Raw genomic sequence first — 14428 nt, forward strand, 5'->3', positions numbered from 1 at the left:
GGTACCAAAATAATTAAGTTTCGCTAGTAATTCCGAGATGTAGAATCATTTATACCTCAGGTAAGAAACACAACAAATGTGACCCTAGGGAACTTCTTTCAGTAACTGAAATAAAAAGTGGCTTTCAGCAGCTAGTTAAGATAGAAATAGGTGGTAGGTGGCCTATCCATACTATATGCTTAATTAAAATATACCGATTAACGGTGAGTTGCTCCATTTAACTATAACGTAGCCTGGTTCGGTTATCGTTATAGTTAAATTTTCAGTTGTCAAATCAACGATTTCATGGGCCTAAAGTACCTACATGGCTGGTTATGGTTTGATTATCGATAGAACTCACCCTAAGTCATTCTACTGGCTTAAAGAAACATACAAAATACTCGCTTTCGCAATGCAATTTGATGGAATCCTCTAAATATAGGCTATCAACTTCAAATGAAACGAAAACAATAAATCCTCAGTCTTTCCACAAATGAAATTAAACTGGATTACACAAAGAACGACATAAACTTCCGTTATATAAGGGTACAATTTTATTTCACTTGCAGTACAATTTTCTCATATCCCGTCGAGTATAAAAATTGTATTATATTTTTTGTATTTCTAACCATCGCAAGTCTACATTTCCACAAACCGCAGTTTTTTATACCTACGTTATATTGTTGGCTTGGAATGAAAATAGTTTTTTTTCAGGGTTTTTGCTTTGGTTATTTAATTACATTGTAGCTTTTTTATGTTTTAAGTCGTGCCCCATGAGAAGCCATAGTTTTTAACTCAGATGCATGCCAAATATCATCATTACTGGCTCAGATGTTTAACAGAGAAGGCTTAGCCGATAGACAGAATTTCTGTTAAAGCAATTAAACGAATATCTTTTGTAATCATCATCATTATAAGGCCTCTTTTCTACCAAGTTTATAAAGACTTTATATAGGTTTTGTATGGATAAAGGCTCCGTGAACATCACGTTTTCGACGGCATAGCAAATTCGCCGTAAATTTAGAAAAACGTGCCGTGAACAAGAGCTCAAAGTCCTAACATGGCCAGTTCATCTCTATTATACTAAATCGGTTTAGCTTATTCAGACATATCCACAAATTAAGCCTTACTACTTCAGATCTAATTCCCCAGCAAACATAAATATTCAATTTAAAACGCACCCCGTCTTGCTCGAGAAAAACTAGATAGGTTGGTAGATGTAACTCGATACCACGTGCGGGAGACGTAACCGAGCGTTAAGCCCCCATCCTTATTCTGTGGTTTACACTCGGGTGACGTCGGCCGATGACATGGCAGGACTGGCCTGGTATGGAGCTTGGCTTGGTAGATGTAAGTGCGAGTTTTGAAGAGAATATGGTTTAGAAATGTGAGGAGAATATGGCGCAACGGCTAGGAAAATCACGTTTGTTTTATGGAAGCCCCCTGAAATATCTTAATTTATTCTGGTTTTCAGTATTTGTTGTTATAGCGGCAACAATATTATACATCATCTATGAAAATTTGAACTGTATAGCTATAACGGTTCATGAGATATAGTCTACCTACAGACGGATACACGGATAGACAGCGAAGGCTTAGTAATAGGGTCCTGTCTATCTAGTGTATATCTAGTCCTATATATCTAGGATTTCAATGAACCCCAATAGATTATAAGAATGGGTTGGATTCATGGGAAAAGTTGACGTTTATTTTGTAACCATCTTAATATTCCTACATGATCAAACAAAATTATTGCTATAGTTTACTACGCAAATTCGCAAAATACGTACTTTGATGCCACGATTACGATAAATCTTATCGTCTTATCGAAATTACTTTGGTAGTAAAAAAATACCTTTCTTATCACTATGCGTCACCGTCTGTGTTTTATTTATAAACAATTATATAAATGTTCGTACGATATTATACAATGTATGACCTAAAAAGTAGTAAAACGTATAAATGCCGAAATTAAAGTTGGTTGGTTTGTCTGTGACGCCTCCATGTTAAGCCTGCTGCACCGATTTTTATGGGGATGCAAGTTGGCCTCTGTTACACTATCCTGGTAGGAGCAAAACTGTTCAGATAACCACTGAAAATAGAGCTTATTGTCTTCATACTTGAAAACTTGCTCTAAACACTGAAATACTGTTTATTTGAATTATTATATGTAAAATGAAATCTACATCTATATTACTTTTGATTTTATCTATGAGTTAAAACTATGACGTCAATTTAGCACACAAACCTTTACGAAAGAATTTTATTTTGCTCGTTTAAACCTTTCTAACTTAATATCACAAAATATTTTTATATAATTGCTAAAGTAAATTGAGTAATATCTTAAGAATATGTCAATTTTTTCTCTTAGCTCTAAGAAAAACTAGCAAGACCAATAAAAACGTAGTATTTCTACATTGCTTAGCGCAGTCCGTACAATGGCTTCATTCCTAAGAATTTTCTTATTTTTCACTTTTATTACGATTGCAACTTAGTTTTCTATTGAACTCTTATAAAAAATAATAAAAGCTACTGAATTTCTTCTCCTATCTTTTTTATTTGCGAAGGAAGTAGCCTTTATAAAGTTAGCATTTCTTTGTATAAACGTGTCTTGTTGATTGGATTACAAATATATCGGAAATAAAAGGTTACTTGTAGTGAAAGATGTCCTAGAATTAATTCTCTAGTAAACAGTAACAAAGTGCGTGGGAACATCGTAAATATCCGTGAAACTGAAACCTTTGTGTGCAAACACATGCTTTAGCAGTGGACTCCGTATTTTGGTGGGATAGTGGAGTCTATAAGGGTCTGCTGAACTCGTGCCGATGTGGTCTCAAGAAGCCACTACATACATACTTAAAATTGAATTCAACCAATCAAATTCTGTCCTCAAGACAAGATATACTCAAGTTTCAAGTAACGCGGACACAAGTACGTCAAAGTATTCGCCCCTAACAAGGCTCAACTCTCATTTCCGTCCAGTAATCTTATGAGCACCTAAGGCTCGGTGCAGACGAGACACTGATCTGTGTGGCTGTGTCGGTTTTGCCCCTTTTGTGATTGTCAAACGAGCGGTTGCCACATAGATGTTGCAGATACTGAGTCTCGATTGGACATTGGCGGCTTCACATGTGCGGCGATTCGATATAAAACTTATCACACTAATAATATGTATGAACGTAAAAGTTTGGTGAGTGATGTTAGGTACTCTTTCACGCAAAACTTCTGAATGGATTTGGATGAAACTTCGCAGTACGTAAAGTTATATCAGAAGTTTTTCTGAAAAAATAGCTTACATAGTAAACACTATTTATTATTATTATTTTTAATCGGGTATGAGAAGTAGATCCCCCAGGCTGCGACGAAACCGCGGGCGGAAGCTTATTAAAAATCATATAAACAATCCCAGTCACCGGTAGCTCTGGTGCAGTGGCTCGTCTGCACCGAGCCTAAACAAGACTCATTTCGTACCCCGGGCCCGTATGCGTTGGACCGAAACGTCTGTCTGGTTCAATTATGGCTACGTCTGAAAGGAGGAAAGGAGACCTTTTGAGGACTTGTCTGTCCCTGCATCTAGAAATTTTGGTTCTTGGTCGTTTCATTTTGTCGTATAAAATAGGGGCTTCAAAAGTATCAAGTACTTTTAGATTTAATTATTTTATAGCATTTTAATCTTAAAATGGATAGGAGGCTAAATGTAATATTATTTCTCAACAGAAATATTCCCTTTTATGTTCAGAGTTCAGTCTTACTACCTAGCACGTTTGTTCATAAGATGTATGTTAATATCTTAACGTTACAAACCTCTTCATAATATACGTCAGTATTGATTAAAGAGATGATTAGATGTTTTAATATTCCCATTGTTGTCAATATTTTAGTACCTGTACTACAATAGCCGTAATACAGAACTGTCCTGTTACCAACACATCGTCCCCTCGAGACATTTCGAGAACCCCGTTACACTGTACTTATGTTATTTATTATATTTACACTTCCTACCCAGTAGACGGAGCGAGATTGGACGTATTATTTCCACTGCGGAGTTGTATGAAGTTTTGTTCAGAACTATTTCGTCTCCCTTCTGCTCTCGACGGCCTATTTATATCATGGAAACCATAAAACATCCTTCTTTACATTTGTAAGACTTAACAAAGTTTTTGATTTTCAATTTTCACTTCTGAGCTGTTAGGTAGAAATTTCTTCTTTGAATATTGCCAATCATATAAGATTGACTCTGGATGCAGGTCGCCTCCAACAGGTATCTGTGGAGATCTAAGGGGGAGGCCTATGTTCAGCAGTGGACGTCCTATGGCTGAGATGATGATGATGATGAAGATTGACTCAGGCCTGAATTGACTAAGAGAATATGTTTACTGAGACTTATTTAGTTTATTTAAATACAATAATTATGTCAAAGAAATCAATTATGAGAAAGGAATATAAATGAGTCATCTAATGATAACATTAAAGATTCTAAGACTCATCTGGCCTTACTACAAAAACTTTAACAACTGTTTTACACTTGTCTAAAAAAATGTGGCTCCAAAATGAACCTTATGTCAACATCATAATTTGACATTTTTTTAGACAAGTCTTAAACTGACGTTAAAAAGTTTTTGTGGTAAGACGGATCAAGTCTAGTCTAGTTATAACTGAGAAATACAGAATATAATAAAGTTCCAGCGATTAAAACGACCAGCCCAGAGTGCGATATAATTACTTAAGTCCACAAACAAACAACAACGCCTACTAATCAGTAAACAACACAAGTTTGCACGCCCTACTGATCATAATGTGAAAAACATGCTCTTCGAAACTTGCCTCATTAGTGAGAATGTAGGAAACTAAATTAGGAACCTAAATGGAAAGGCCGGTTTTTTAATTGAATGTATTATCAGTGAACTTTCAAACATTAAAAAAAACTGTCAAAACGTCAAACATATTCTTCAGGCATTTATTTATCCGAGGATTGAAAGATCGGCTCATAAAGATTTTTTATTATAAATGAAACGAGTTACATATGTATAATATATATCATCTTAAGCATCATATGCCTTTTTCCAATTATGTTAAGAGACGTCGACTGCCAGTGAGAATGCGGTATTGGAATGTCAAGTTGCTATGTTGAAAAAAAAAATACTTTTATCTAATTCAACTACAGTTCTTAAAGCACAAAAAAAGAAAACTTGAACAAAATTTGAAGGGCTTCGAAGGTTATTTCGCCAGAAATTGGCTTGATATGGTCAAAATTACAGTCATTGGCATACAATATTAAATGCGTACATTATTTACTATCTAAACAATATAGTGTAAAGATAAGTAATATGAATAAAGTCATATTTTATCTTCCCACGTAGAGTCAATTGAGCTTAATAACGGCCGTGAGATAAGCTTTAAATGTATCAGTATTTGAGGTACGTCTTCGAAATTCAATGATCGGTTCAATTCTATGTGCTATCCACGTTTTTTTTTTTGACCCTACCATTTTACCATCCGTTTAACCGACCATTAAAACCTAGACTATAGATATCAAAATGGAGTGACGAAGTTTTTCAAAAAAAAAGTTTTCATTAGAAAATTAATTTACATAAGATAATAACTAAGAAGTGATCAATGAAATGCAAATGCGAGCAAAAGCTCATTCTATCCTCACCTATCATACCTATTATTTTGGAGACAAAACAAAGAAAGGGTGCTCGGTATCTGTTTACATTACACCAATTGGATAGGGTAAGAAAGAATGCTCTTATTTTAGCCCTAGTCTTTAATTCATTTATTCTAAAAACCACTCTAACATGCATATTTTGTTCCAAAAACATACCAAGTCACCTTAACAATATTTTCAAATATCGCGTGATTGTCAGACTTTTGGTCAGTAATTTCAGTTAGAAATTGTGTGGTTTTGATTAAAGTATAGGCTACGTTCGTTACGTGCCTTGATTTTATAGAAAAAAGATGGAAACGAAGATTTATTGTTATAGTTTTATGCAGATTTTGGTATTATAGAAATTGTATTTCAAATTAGTTAGTGTTTTTACGGTTTACACATTCTTAAGAGTGATAAAGGTATCACAATCAAAAGTTTGTGTTTCATTAAGAAACGCCAATAGCTGCACAGGTACCTAGTTAGTGACACAGCTAGTTTCATATAGGTTGAAATTCGTCATAATTGTTTTCAGCTATAAGTTACAGCTCAAAATTATGTCTTATATAATAAATCACTTAAGTTAGCCCTTCCACTATAACAAAGGAAACATCTTATGGAAACAAATGACTGTGAGTGTTTTCCCCGCTTTATTTCCATATCAGCGCTCCACAGCTGCCCTGTAAAAATATGCGGAAAACGCCCCAGCAAGCGGTAACTAATAATGTTGGTAAATGATAACATTTTATATAATTACGCGCTTACTTCGGCTTGGAAAATATGAAGAAGCAAAGTGAATTAAATTATCAGTGGTACAGACGTGGATGATGTGTAAATGGAGAGTTTGTTTAATGAATTAGTATATCAGCCAGTCTTACAGTTTCAGTATATATTTGTATCTCAATATTAATTTTACTGTAGTATTGTCGCAGTATCTCTTAATATTTTTGTTATAATGTATGTATAAAACATACAATTTGTTAACATTGTTCTTGTACTTTTACTGCGCGATTTTTGTCGGGACGGTTGATAGTTCAGCTTAAACGACGGTATTCGCACTCCATTTTATACTGCTCCATAGCTTGCTAATTTTGTATAAAGAAATAAGTAACTTCTCTTCTTACCTACATTAAAACTGTTTTAATTGATCATTGTTTGATATTACACATATTCTGACGTCACAATTCAATAGACAACACATACTTTTAGATACGTTATCAATAATTCCGCAGTATTGTCATACGTTTGTTTAGTGACGTAACGCTGCGGATTCGAGATGCTGAACTGTGGGAACGATTCCAATTTGTGAAGCTCGTATGCAGTATCAGAAGTCTTGGAATTGTATGGGATGCAGTGGTCATACTTTTGTCGTATTATTGTCCCCGAGGAGCTCGTGGTTAACTAACCAGGATTGAGCAATAATAGGCTAGTTTCCTAAAAAATAATAATTAGTCCGTCTTGTAGATTGTCCAAAATTAAGCGATACGTATTTTTTCTTTTTTAAATTGGATCAGAACTTGTTAAGATATAGCGTGTTAAAGTTGAGTGTGACGTCACAAGTTGCTACAATTTTCAGGACACTGTGACGTAAAAGGCCCCCACTCCTAATTTTTGAAGTGTATTATCTTTGTCATTTTATGTTTAATTAAAAAAAGAAAAAATACGTATCCAATATTTTTTGATTATCTAAAAAGCGGACTAAATATTATTTCATTATTTCGACTGGAAACTACCCTATTTGCCAATTGGCAAATCGGGTCGGTCGATCACATTCACAGGTTAAGTAATGCTCGGCGAGTTGAAACGAGTTCCTCTGTGTTTCGGAAGCCATTGTGGCACTCAGCTGTCATTTCAGCTCTTTAGTAGTGACTGGTTATTGCGGATAGGCCGACACAAGAAGCTCAAGAGTAAAAAGCGTATTAAAACCTACTCATGTGCCAGGTAGTAAGTCGCACTAACTTCAAAACTACTGCATAGACAACAATTTTGAGGGGACGAGTATAACATATTCCCGACAATGTGTTCGTACTGGGAAATTCCCCCTGGAAAATCCCAGTATGCACCACTCGAAACTACTCGTAGCCCGTAGTGCTAGTTCGATTCCAGGAAATACAGTCGCACAGGTACAACGTACACATAAAGTGCGTTGCTGATCGAGACGTTATAGGGCGTTTTGTAACATGTTACACGTATGTATCGAGCTGCCCTTTACTCGGTGGTTTCCGCGTAACATCACTTATAGACTACATGAATGCTTTCCGTGTAAAATGTTACTTTACAGTCTGTAATGTTCGTCAGTACCGTCAGCTTGATCCTTAAGTGTATGGAACCTTACCTTGTGTCACTGATTGCGGATAACAATATATGCTATTCTGTTTTGAAGATTCAGATGAACACTGGTAATTCAACGCTTTATAACGTAAAAAGATGATCAACGAAGCCGTGAGCGATCACTAGTGCTCTTCTTTGAACGTACATCTTAATCAACATGGTTTTAATATCAATGTTATGAAAATTCTTTCATCTCCTATCAAAATACTTAAAGCTTCCTTTTATTACAAAGGATTAATAGATCTTAAGGCATAGAAAAAAATTCCCTACATAAGCCATCATAATTAATTTTAATTAGATTCTCGAGTCAGTGCTATTTTGTGCTAAATTCTCGACTTACTCGTAATCGGCTTAATGTAAGTAGCTCATGAATAGTTTTTATCGGATTGTCTGCTAGATACGTATGTATCCTTGGATTTAACTGTTTGGCAGAGTACGCTTAGCTAGAGGCATTGTATTGCCAAGTTTTGTATTACATGCTGTTTTTATTATGATGTGTCACAAACAGCCTTCTCTAAGATATAGGAAAGAGTGACGCCAGAAAATCTTTATCTAAGAGCCTGCGTCATGAAGTAATTTCTACCCGCATTGCAATAAAAGCCTTTAAAGTAACCTAGTCTAAGCGTCTTCGACGTTCCAACTATCTCCGTGCTGAAATTCGTCTCAAAAGTCACCCACACACATTATGATACCTGAAAGCAGTAATCCAAATACGTCATGTTCATCTGCTTTTTCCAACTATTTTGGGGCCAGTAAAATTCTATGTTCCACAACTATACAGTCAACATTTTAAACCTATTGTATCTTAAAAATCTTCTCTGATACCCCCTAGCTTCTTGCTGACATGAACATTGGCTACTAACGATCAGTCTTGGCCAGCACATAGTAGACTCCCCATCTAACTAGGCCGTCGATCCATCTTATGAGGCTACCTATCTATCTACCCGTGTAGACGGTAATCTCAGTTTACTTTGTAATATCCTCGTTGCATTTTTGCGTTTGATAGCCGGAAAAAAGAAAATGATTCGTTATGCTTGCATTTTTTTTCGTTTCTTTCATGACAAAAACCAAAGGGTAAGTTCTGCCAACTCACAGACACGAGCCAATTGCTTGGTTCAGATTTTATTGAACCCTATTTTTTGGTTAATGATTCTATTACTCCACACCTCGCCTAAATGAAACGGTAGTCAGTGTTTCTAGTTTGGTGTCTCTAAAAAAATATAGATGTCTCTAAATAGATATTTTTTTTTTACATAGACATTCGTCATTATAGTTTAGTAGGCTATTAATACATACCAGAATTACAATGCTTTTCCTAGTCATCTAAGTTGTATTCTTTCACAATGGTACATAAAGCGTCCAGTCCCCCAATATGCAATGGAGCCTTCTTGTCATATTAATGTTCGATTTACGTAACCTCTATTCATTCTATGATGTAATGTTTTAGTTTTAGTTATAGAATTCCTCTTTGATTTGGGACTTAATTTAACAATCTATGTACGCTTTTATAAAGTTTCCTTTTGTTTTTCTTCTTACTTGGTCAATAATTTTAGACAAAATGCTGAAGTAGATAAAAGCGGCTTTCCACTGCTAACTGTTAGTTCAACAAAGGAACTTTGTATCTCAAAACATATTTGCACCACAGCAATGTAACCAATAGAAGTAAAAGCGTACTTAGAACTTACTTTGCCTGATAAGTTTATCCTAGGAAGGAAACTTTGTAACCACTCAACGAAATTACATACTTAAACATTGTAAATACTTGATAAAATAAGTCAAAACCTCATTTTTAATGCATCGTTAGATTCTTTGGCATTGAAGCGGTCCAATAAGGGATTTATTAATATTCAAAACCAGTCGTGGGAAGTATTCCAGACTTTGATATTAAAATTTTACTGCAAACGTTGGCCCGATGTTGGAATGTTTTGGTGCCAATTCTCTTTACTATTCTTTTCTTTTATATTGGTGCTCTTTTAATTGGCGTTTCTAACTGTTATAATTTGAGTTTAGATTCTTATGCGATTTCCGAAGCGAATTGACAGATGTATGCAGCGCCGTGTCACTTTAAAGAAATTGATTTCGCGATCACTCACTTAGGCACCTTTTGTTTTTTTAAACTCCCCAAAAAAAAAAAAACGACAAACGACCCCTATGTAGACATAAGTGGGTGCGTCCGGCGTAAGAGTTAGGTGTAGCAGCCACTCGACAAAACACACGATTGTCGCACAGACAAGAAACGTCAAAAAAAAGTCTTTTAAATACACTACAGTTCACCCGGTATACGTTTTAAAATCACTTTGAAGTGTTAATAGCCCCTCACAAAGTATACTTGTTTCTGCCAACTTGTTTATCAGTGCCCAGATGCTTTTAATCACCGGCAATGTCTTATCTGTTACTGGAAATCTGGGTGCAGCTCAACTACTTCATTTGAAGGAACCATTTGGCTTTTAGAGTATCACGTTTTGGTGCTTAAGCTTCGCTGTGTGGTCTTAACATACGTTTTTAGTATGTTATTTTTGAGTGTTACTGTGTTCATTGACTGTTGAATACTTTTGGTTTTGTATAAAATGGCTTTAAACTTAAAGCGCAAATATACGTGGCAGAAGACTGCCACGTATATTTGCGCTTTCGAATTGGAATCAAAAGCTACTGCACGGATTTATTGCGGTTTTCTCCAATTGATTGACTTGATTCAATCCTTCCTGGATTATAGGTTTATAGTTTACTAGCCTTCTCACCCGCGTCCTGTGGAAACTACTGCCCGTACTGGGATAAAATAGCCTATGTTACTCGGGAAGAGTGTAGCTTTCCAACAGTGAAATTTTCAAATCTGTTCAGTAGTTTCGGAGCCTTTGGGGTTACAAACCAAAAAAATGTTTCCTCTTCGTTATATTAGTATCTAGATAACCGTGCCAAGCCGGGATAAAATTCTGGGCATGTGTATATAATGCAGGCGGAACAACGTTGCATTCTCTGTTAACTTTGCCAGCATCATTTACACCAGTAAAAAGTATATTTCGAAACAAAAACTTCACAACTAATTTGTTTAATTAATGTGAGAATTTGAGCATTGTAGCGAGAACTCATTACCTTTGTGAAATGTTTTATACTCGTTTATCATACGGATTACGAAATAACTTGAGAGCTTAGATAAAATGTAGCAATGAAATTTAATGAATTATGCAATACGATGACCGAATATGAATAATTTGTTGGTAATTATTTTGATGTATTCGGAGACCATATTTATCTATCTTTGTTAACATTGAGTAGGAGTCTGATTGCTTCACATTATTACATTAAATTATTCAATCAGAATCTTTTCAAAAATTTAAATTATTCTGATTGAATAATTTAATGTAAATTTTTATATTCTGCTTTATGTAGATCTGATATAATAGGAACTATGTACCTTTTGCCAATGGTTTCACTCACGTCCCGTGGGAACTACTCCGCATACCCGGATAAAGAGCTAATAGCCAGTATGGCCTTATAAACGGGCTATCGAACATTGAAAGAATTTCAAAGTGATCCAGTAGTTTCTGCGAGCTTTCAAACAGAGACACACTAGAAAAACTGGAAAATAAATAATAGTTAAAAAAAACTAAAAAACACGCTTTTTATAGAAAACCGAACTAAAAAATAGAAAATAAATTTTAATGAATTTAAATTAAGAAAATAGTGTTAAAAATTTCAATGAATATAAATTAATAATAGAGTGAATACAAAAAAAAATATTTTAAAAAAGCGTGGGGTGCATGGTGTCAATAGTTATAAATATTTTATTGACAGATATGAGTAGAGTGATTTTCATTTCGATAATACCTTAAAAAGCACCCCACGCTTTTTTTAAATATTTTTTTTTGTATTCACTCTACTATTAATTTATATTCATTGAAATTTTTAACACTATTTTCTTAATTTAAATTCATTAAAATTTATTTTCTATTTTTTAGTTCGGTTTTCTATAAAAAGCGTGTTTTTTAGTTTTTTTTAACTATTATTTATTTTCCAGTTTTTAGTTTGTTTTAAAACTATTATTTGTTTTGTAGAATTAAAATTCTCTTTAGTATAAAATTTGTCAATATTAGAGAAAACGGCCAAAGATAATTATTGGAAATAAAAATTAACATCGAGTCCTGCCTTATCGACTGTAGAGAAAAATTATAGAAAATTTTAATTAATTTTCTTACCTTATAGATAAAAATTATATAAATTAGCAAAAATCATATTTTGCAAATTGAAAAGCCTACAAGTCGGTGTCTAATGGATGTTACTAAGTTAATTTTGCCACCGACTTCTAGGCCGATGTACCTAAAATTAGTATTTTTTTTGCTTTTTAGTGTTTTGGGAAGCCGGTTTAATTTTTTTGTAAAAAAGTTTTTTATTTAAAGCTTTTCAGTGATACGAATAGTTGTAACTATCCATACAAGTGGGAAGTTCTCATCAATACAAAGAATATAAGTCCAAACGAGGTAGTTTCCATATTCAGTTGTCGAGTTCCCTCGACTTTCTCTGGTCTCCATCATCAGGTCAGCTCCAAACCTTCACTGTTGCAAAGGTCTTGTCAATACAAATAATTTAAGCCCAAACACGAGGTAGTTTACATATTCAGTTGTCGAGTTCCCTCGACCCTCTCTGGTCTCCATCATCAGATCAGCTCCAAATCTTCACAGTTGAATAGTGCTTTTAGGCGTACACCTGAGTGTCAAGTTTTTATCCTATGTATGCCTACAACTTTCGAAGGTTGCCCTCGATTTCTCAGGGTTTCCATCATCAGATCCTGATCTGATGACTATGGGACCAACTGGCAGCTATTCCGAGTCGAACAAAAAAAGAATCACGTAAATCGGTCTATAAACCTCGGAGTAATCGATGTGTATGTGTAACCTCCTCCTTTTTGGGAAGTCGGTTAAAAATGGAATAATTATTTTATCAAATTAGTGTATTGTCATCGGTCCTCAATAAATCTACAAAGTTTGAACGAAATCTGGCCGTTTAAAGTGGGTCAAAATCGCGCCCAAAGAAGTCGGTTACAAACCTACAAACATACAGGTGAAGCTAATAAAAAGCGTGTAAAAATAGACTCTAGCTTTATATAATATTATAGTCTAACATATTTTTTTTTGTCCACAGGAACACCATCTCCAGAAGGCGATATCAGGCACTGGTCTGATAATACCAACGCCTGAGGTATGCCAGGTCAGCGACCTAGAATTCTACGAGCGATGTTACCCGCCCGATTACAAAATGCCCAAGCAGCACATACATATGCAGCGTAAGTCGAAAACCATTCCAATTTTGTCGTGTTATCTCAGTATCGCTACGGATTTTTTACGTACGTGCGTGATATTATGTGGACGTTTTGCAATGTCGTTTACGCCCAAGCACACCGACAAAATAAACGTCAGTTTTCTTAAACAAACGTTTACTATGAATGTGCTCGTACAAGTTTCAATGTAAACGGTTGTTTTAAGAAAACCGGCCGTTAATGTTGTCGGTGAACTTAAGCCTCATTAGATACGGTTTTTTTAATTCAAGGACTTATGCGTTTGAAATGTTTTTTATTTCATGGAAATGTATCAAGGAATCGGCCTTATTTAATAATAAGTTATTTTATCGACGTCGTGGTCTGACAAGATATACTTAGTGGCTTTCAGTTTGGAATACAATAAGCAGATACGCCAAAGTAGTTTTCAGTTGTTGAAGCTGAAAAGCAGCTGTAAAAATGGGTATACTAGTGAATTTGTTTGGAGAAGCTTACTCGACTCTTACATTACCGTTATGAAATAGATTTTCAATTTTTTCTTTGATATATTATGTGTGTATTATACATATAATCTAATACACTTTGCGAGATCAAGATATCTTAAATTTCGTTTGAGTAACGACTCAAAATTTCGGGCGTTCCTTTTTATTTTAAGTAAATATTTCAAGACTTCGTGCTTTTATGACAATTAACTTTTATTTACATTGGTATATTTTATGTAGAACACTATAAAACGACATTTTCTTCCATAATAATGTGTTGTTTCATAGTTGAATTTACGCTTAATAATATGTTAGAAGTGGGTGTACTATGCCAAATCGAATAACAAATAATCGAATATCAATTGATCGACCACTATAAATCGAAATTCTAAATACTCGAACATTCATAATATCGAATGGTTATTAAATCGAACATTCAATACATCGCGCAGTCTATACATCGAGTGTTCAAAATATCGAATGTTCGTTTGATCGAGCGTTAAATGCAAAACATATTCATCCTATCGAAAAATCCTTATTTTTTATGAATACAAGAAAAACTCAAAATTTACTAATAAATCACATTTTAATCTTTAATTCTTATCTTTTAAAGGTACATTTTAAAATTTTGTGTGAATTGAAAAGGCAAACGCGGAATTGGGAAGACCTACTTTACAAAAAAGAGGCAAAAGGGATGATAATGCGATAGAAAAATGTTAA

The 14428-nt window shown here is 34.5% G+C and overlaps 1 protein-coding gene across 2 annotated transcripts in view; it reads left to right on the top strand.

The window, feature by feature from the left end:
• Nucleotides 1–14428, top strand: part of LOC124643236 — a 110387-nt gene that overhangs the window by 62581 nt on the left and 33378 nt on the right. For both annotated transcript variants that reach the window (XM_047182129.1, XM_047182130.1), the window contains exon 2: nucleotides 13094–13235. In XM_047182129.1, coding sequence (XP_047038085.1) covers nucleotides 13094–13235 — 142 coding nt within the window. The remainder of the gene's footprint in view (nucleotides 1–13093; nucleotides 13236–14428) is intronic.

Source organism: Helicoverpa zea, chromosome 27, assembly GCF_022581195.2.
Source record: "Helicoverpa zea isolate HzStark_Cry1AcR chromosome 27, ilHelZeax1.1, whole genome shotgun sequence".
NCBI lineage: Eukaryota > Metazoa > Arthropoda > Insecta > Lepidoptera > Noctuidae > Helicoverpa > Helicoverpa zea.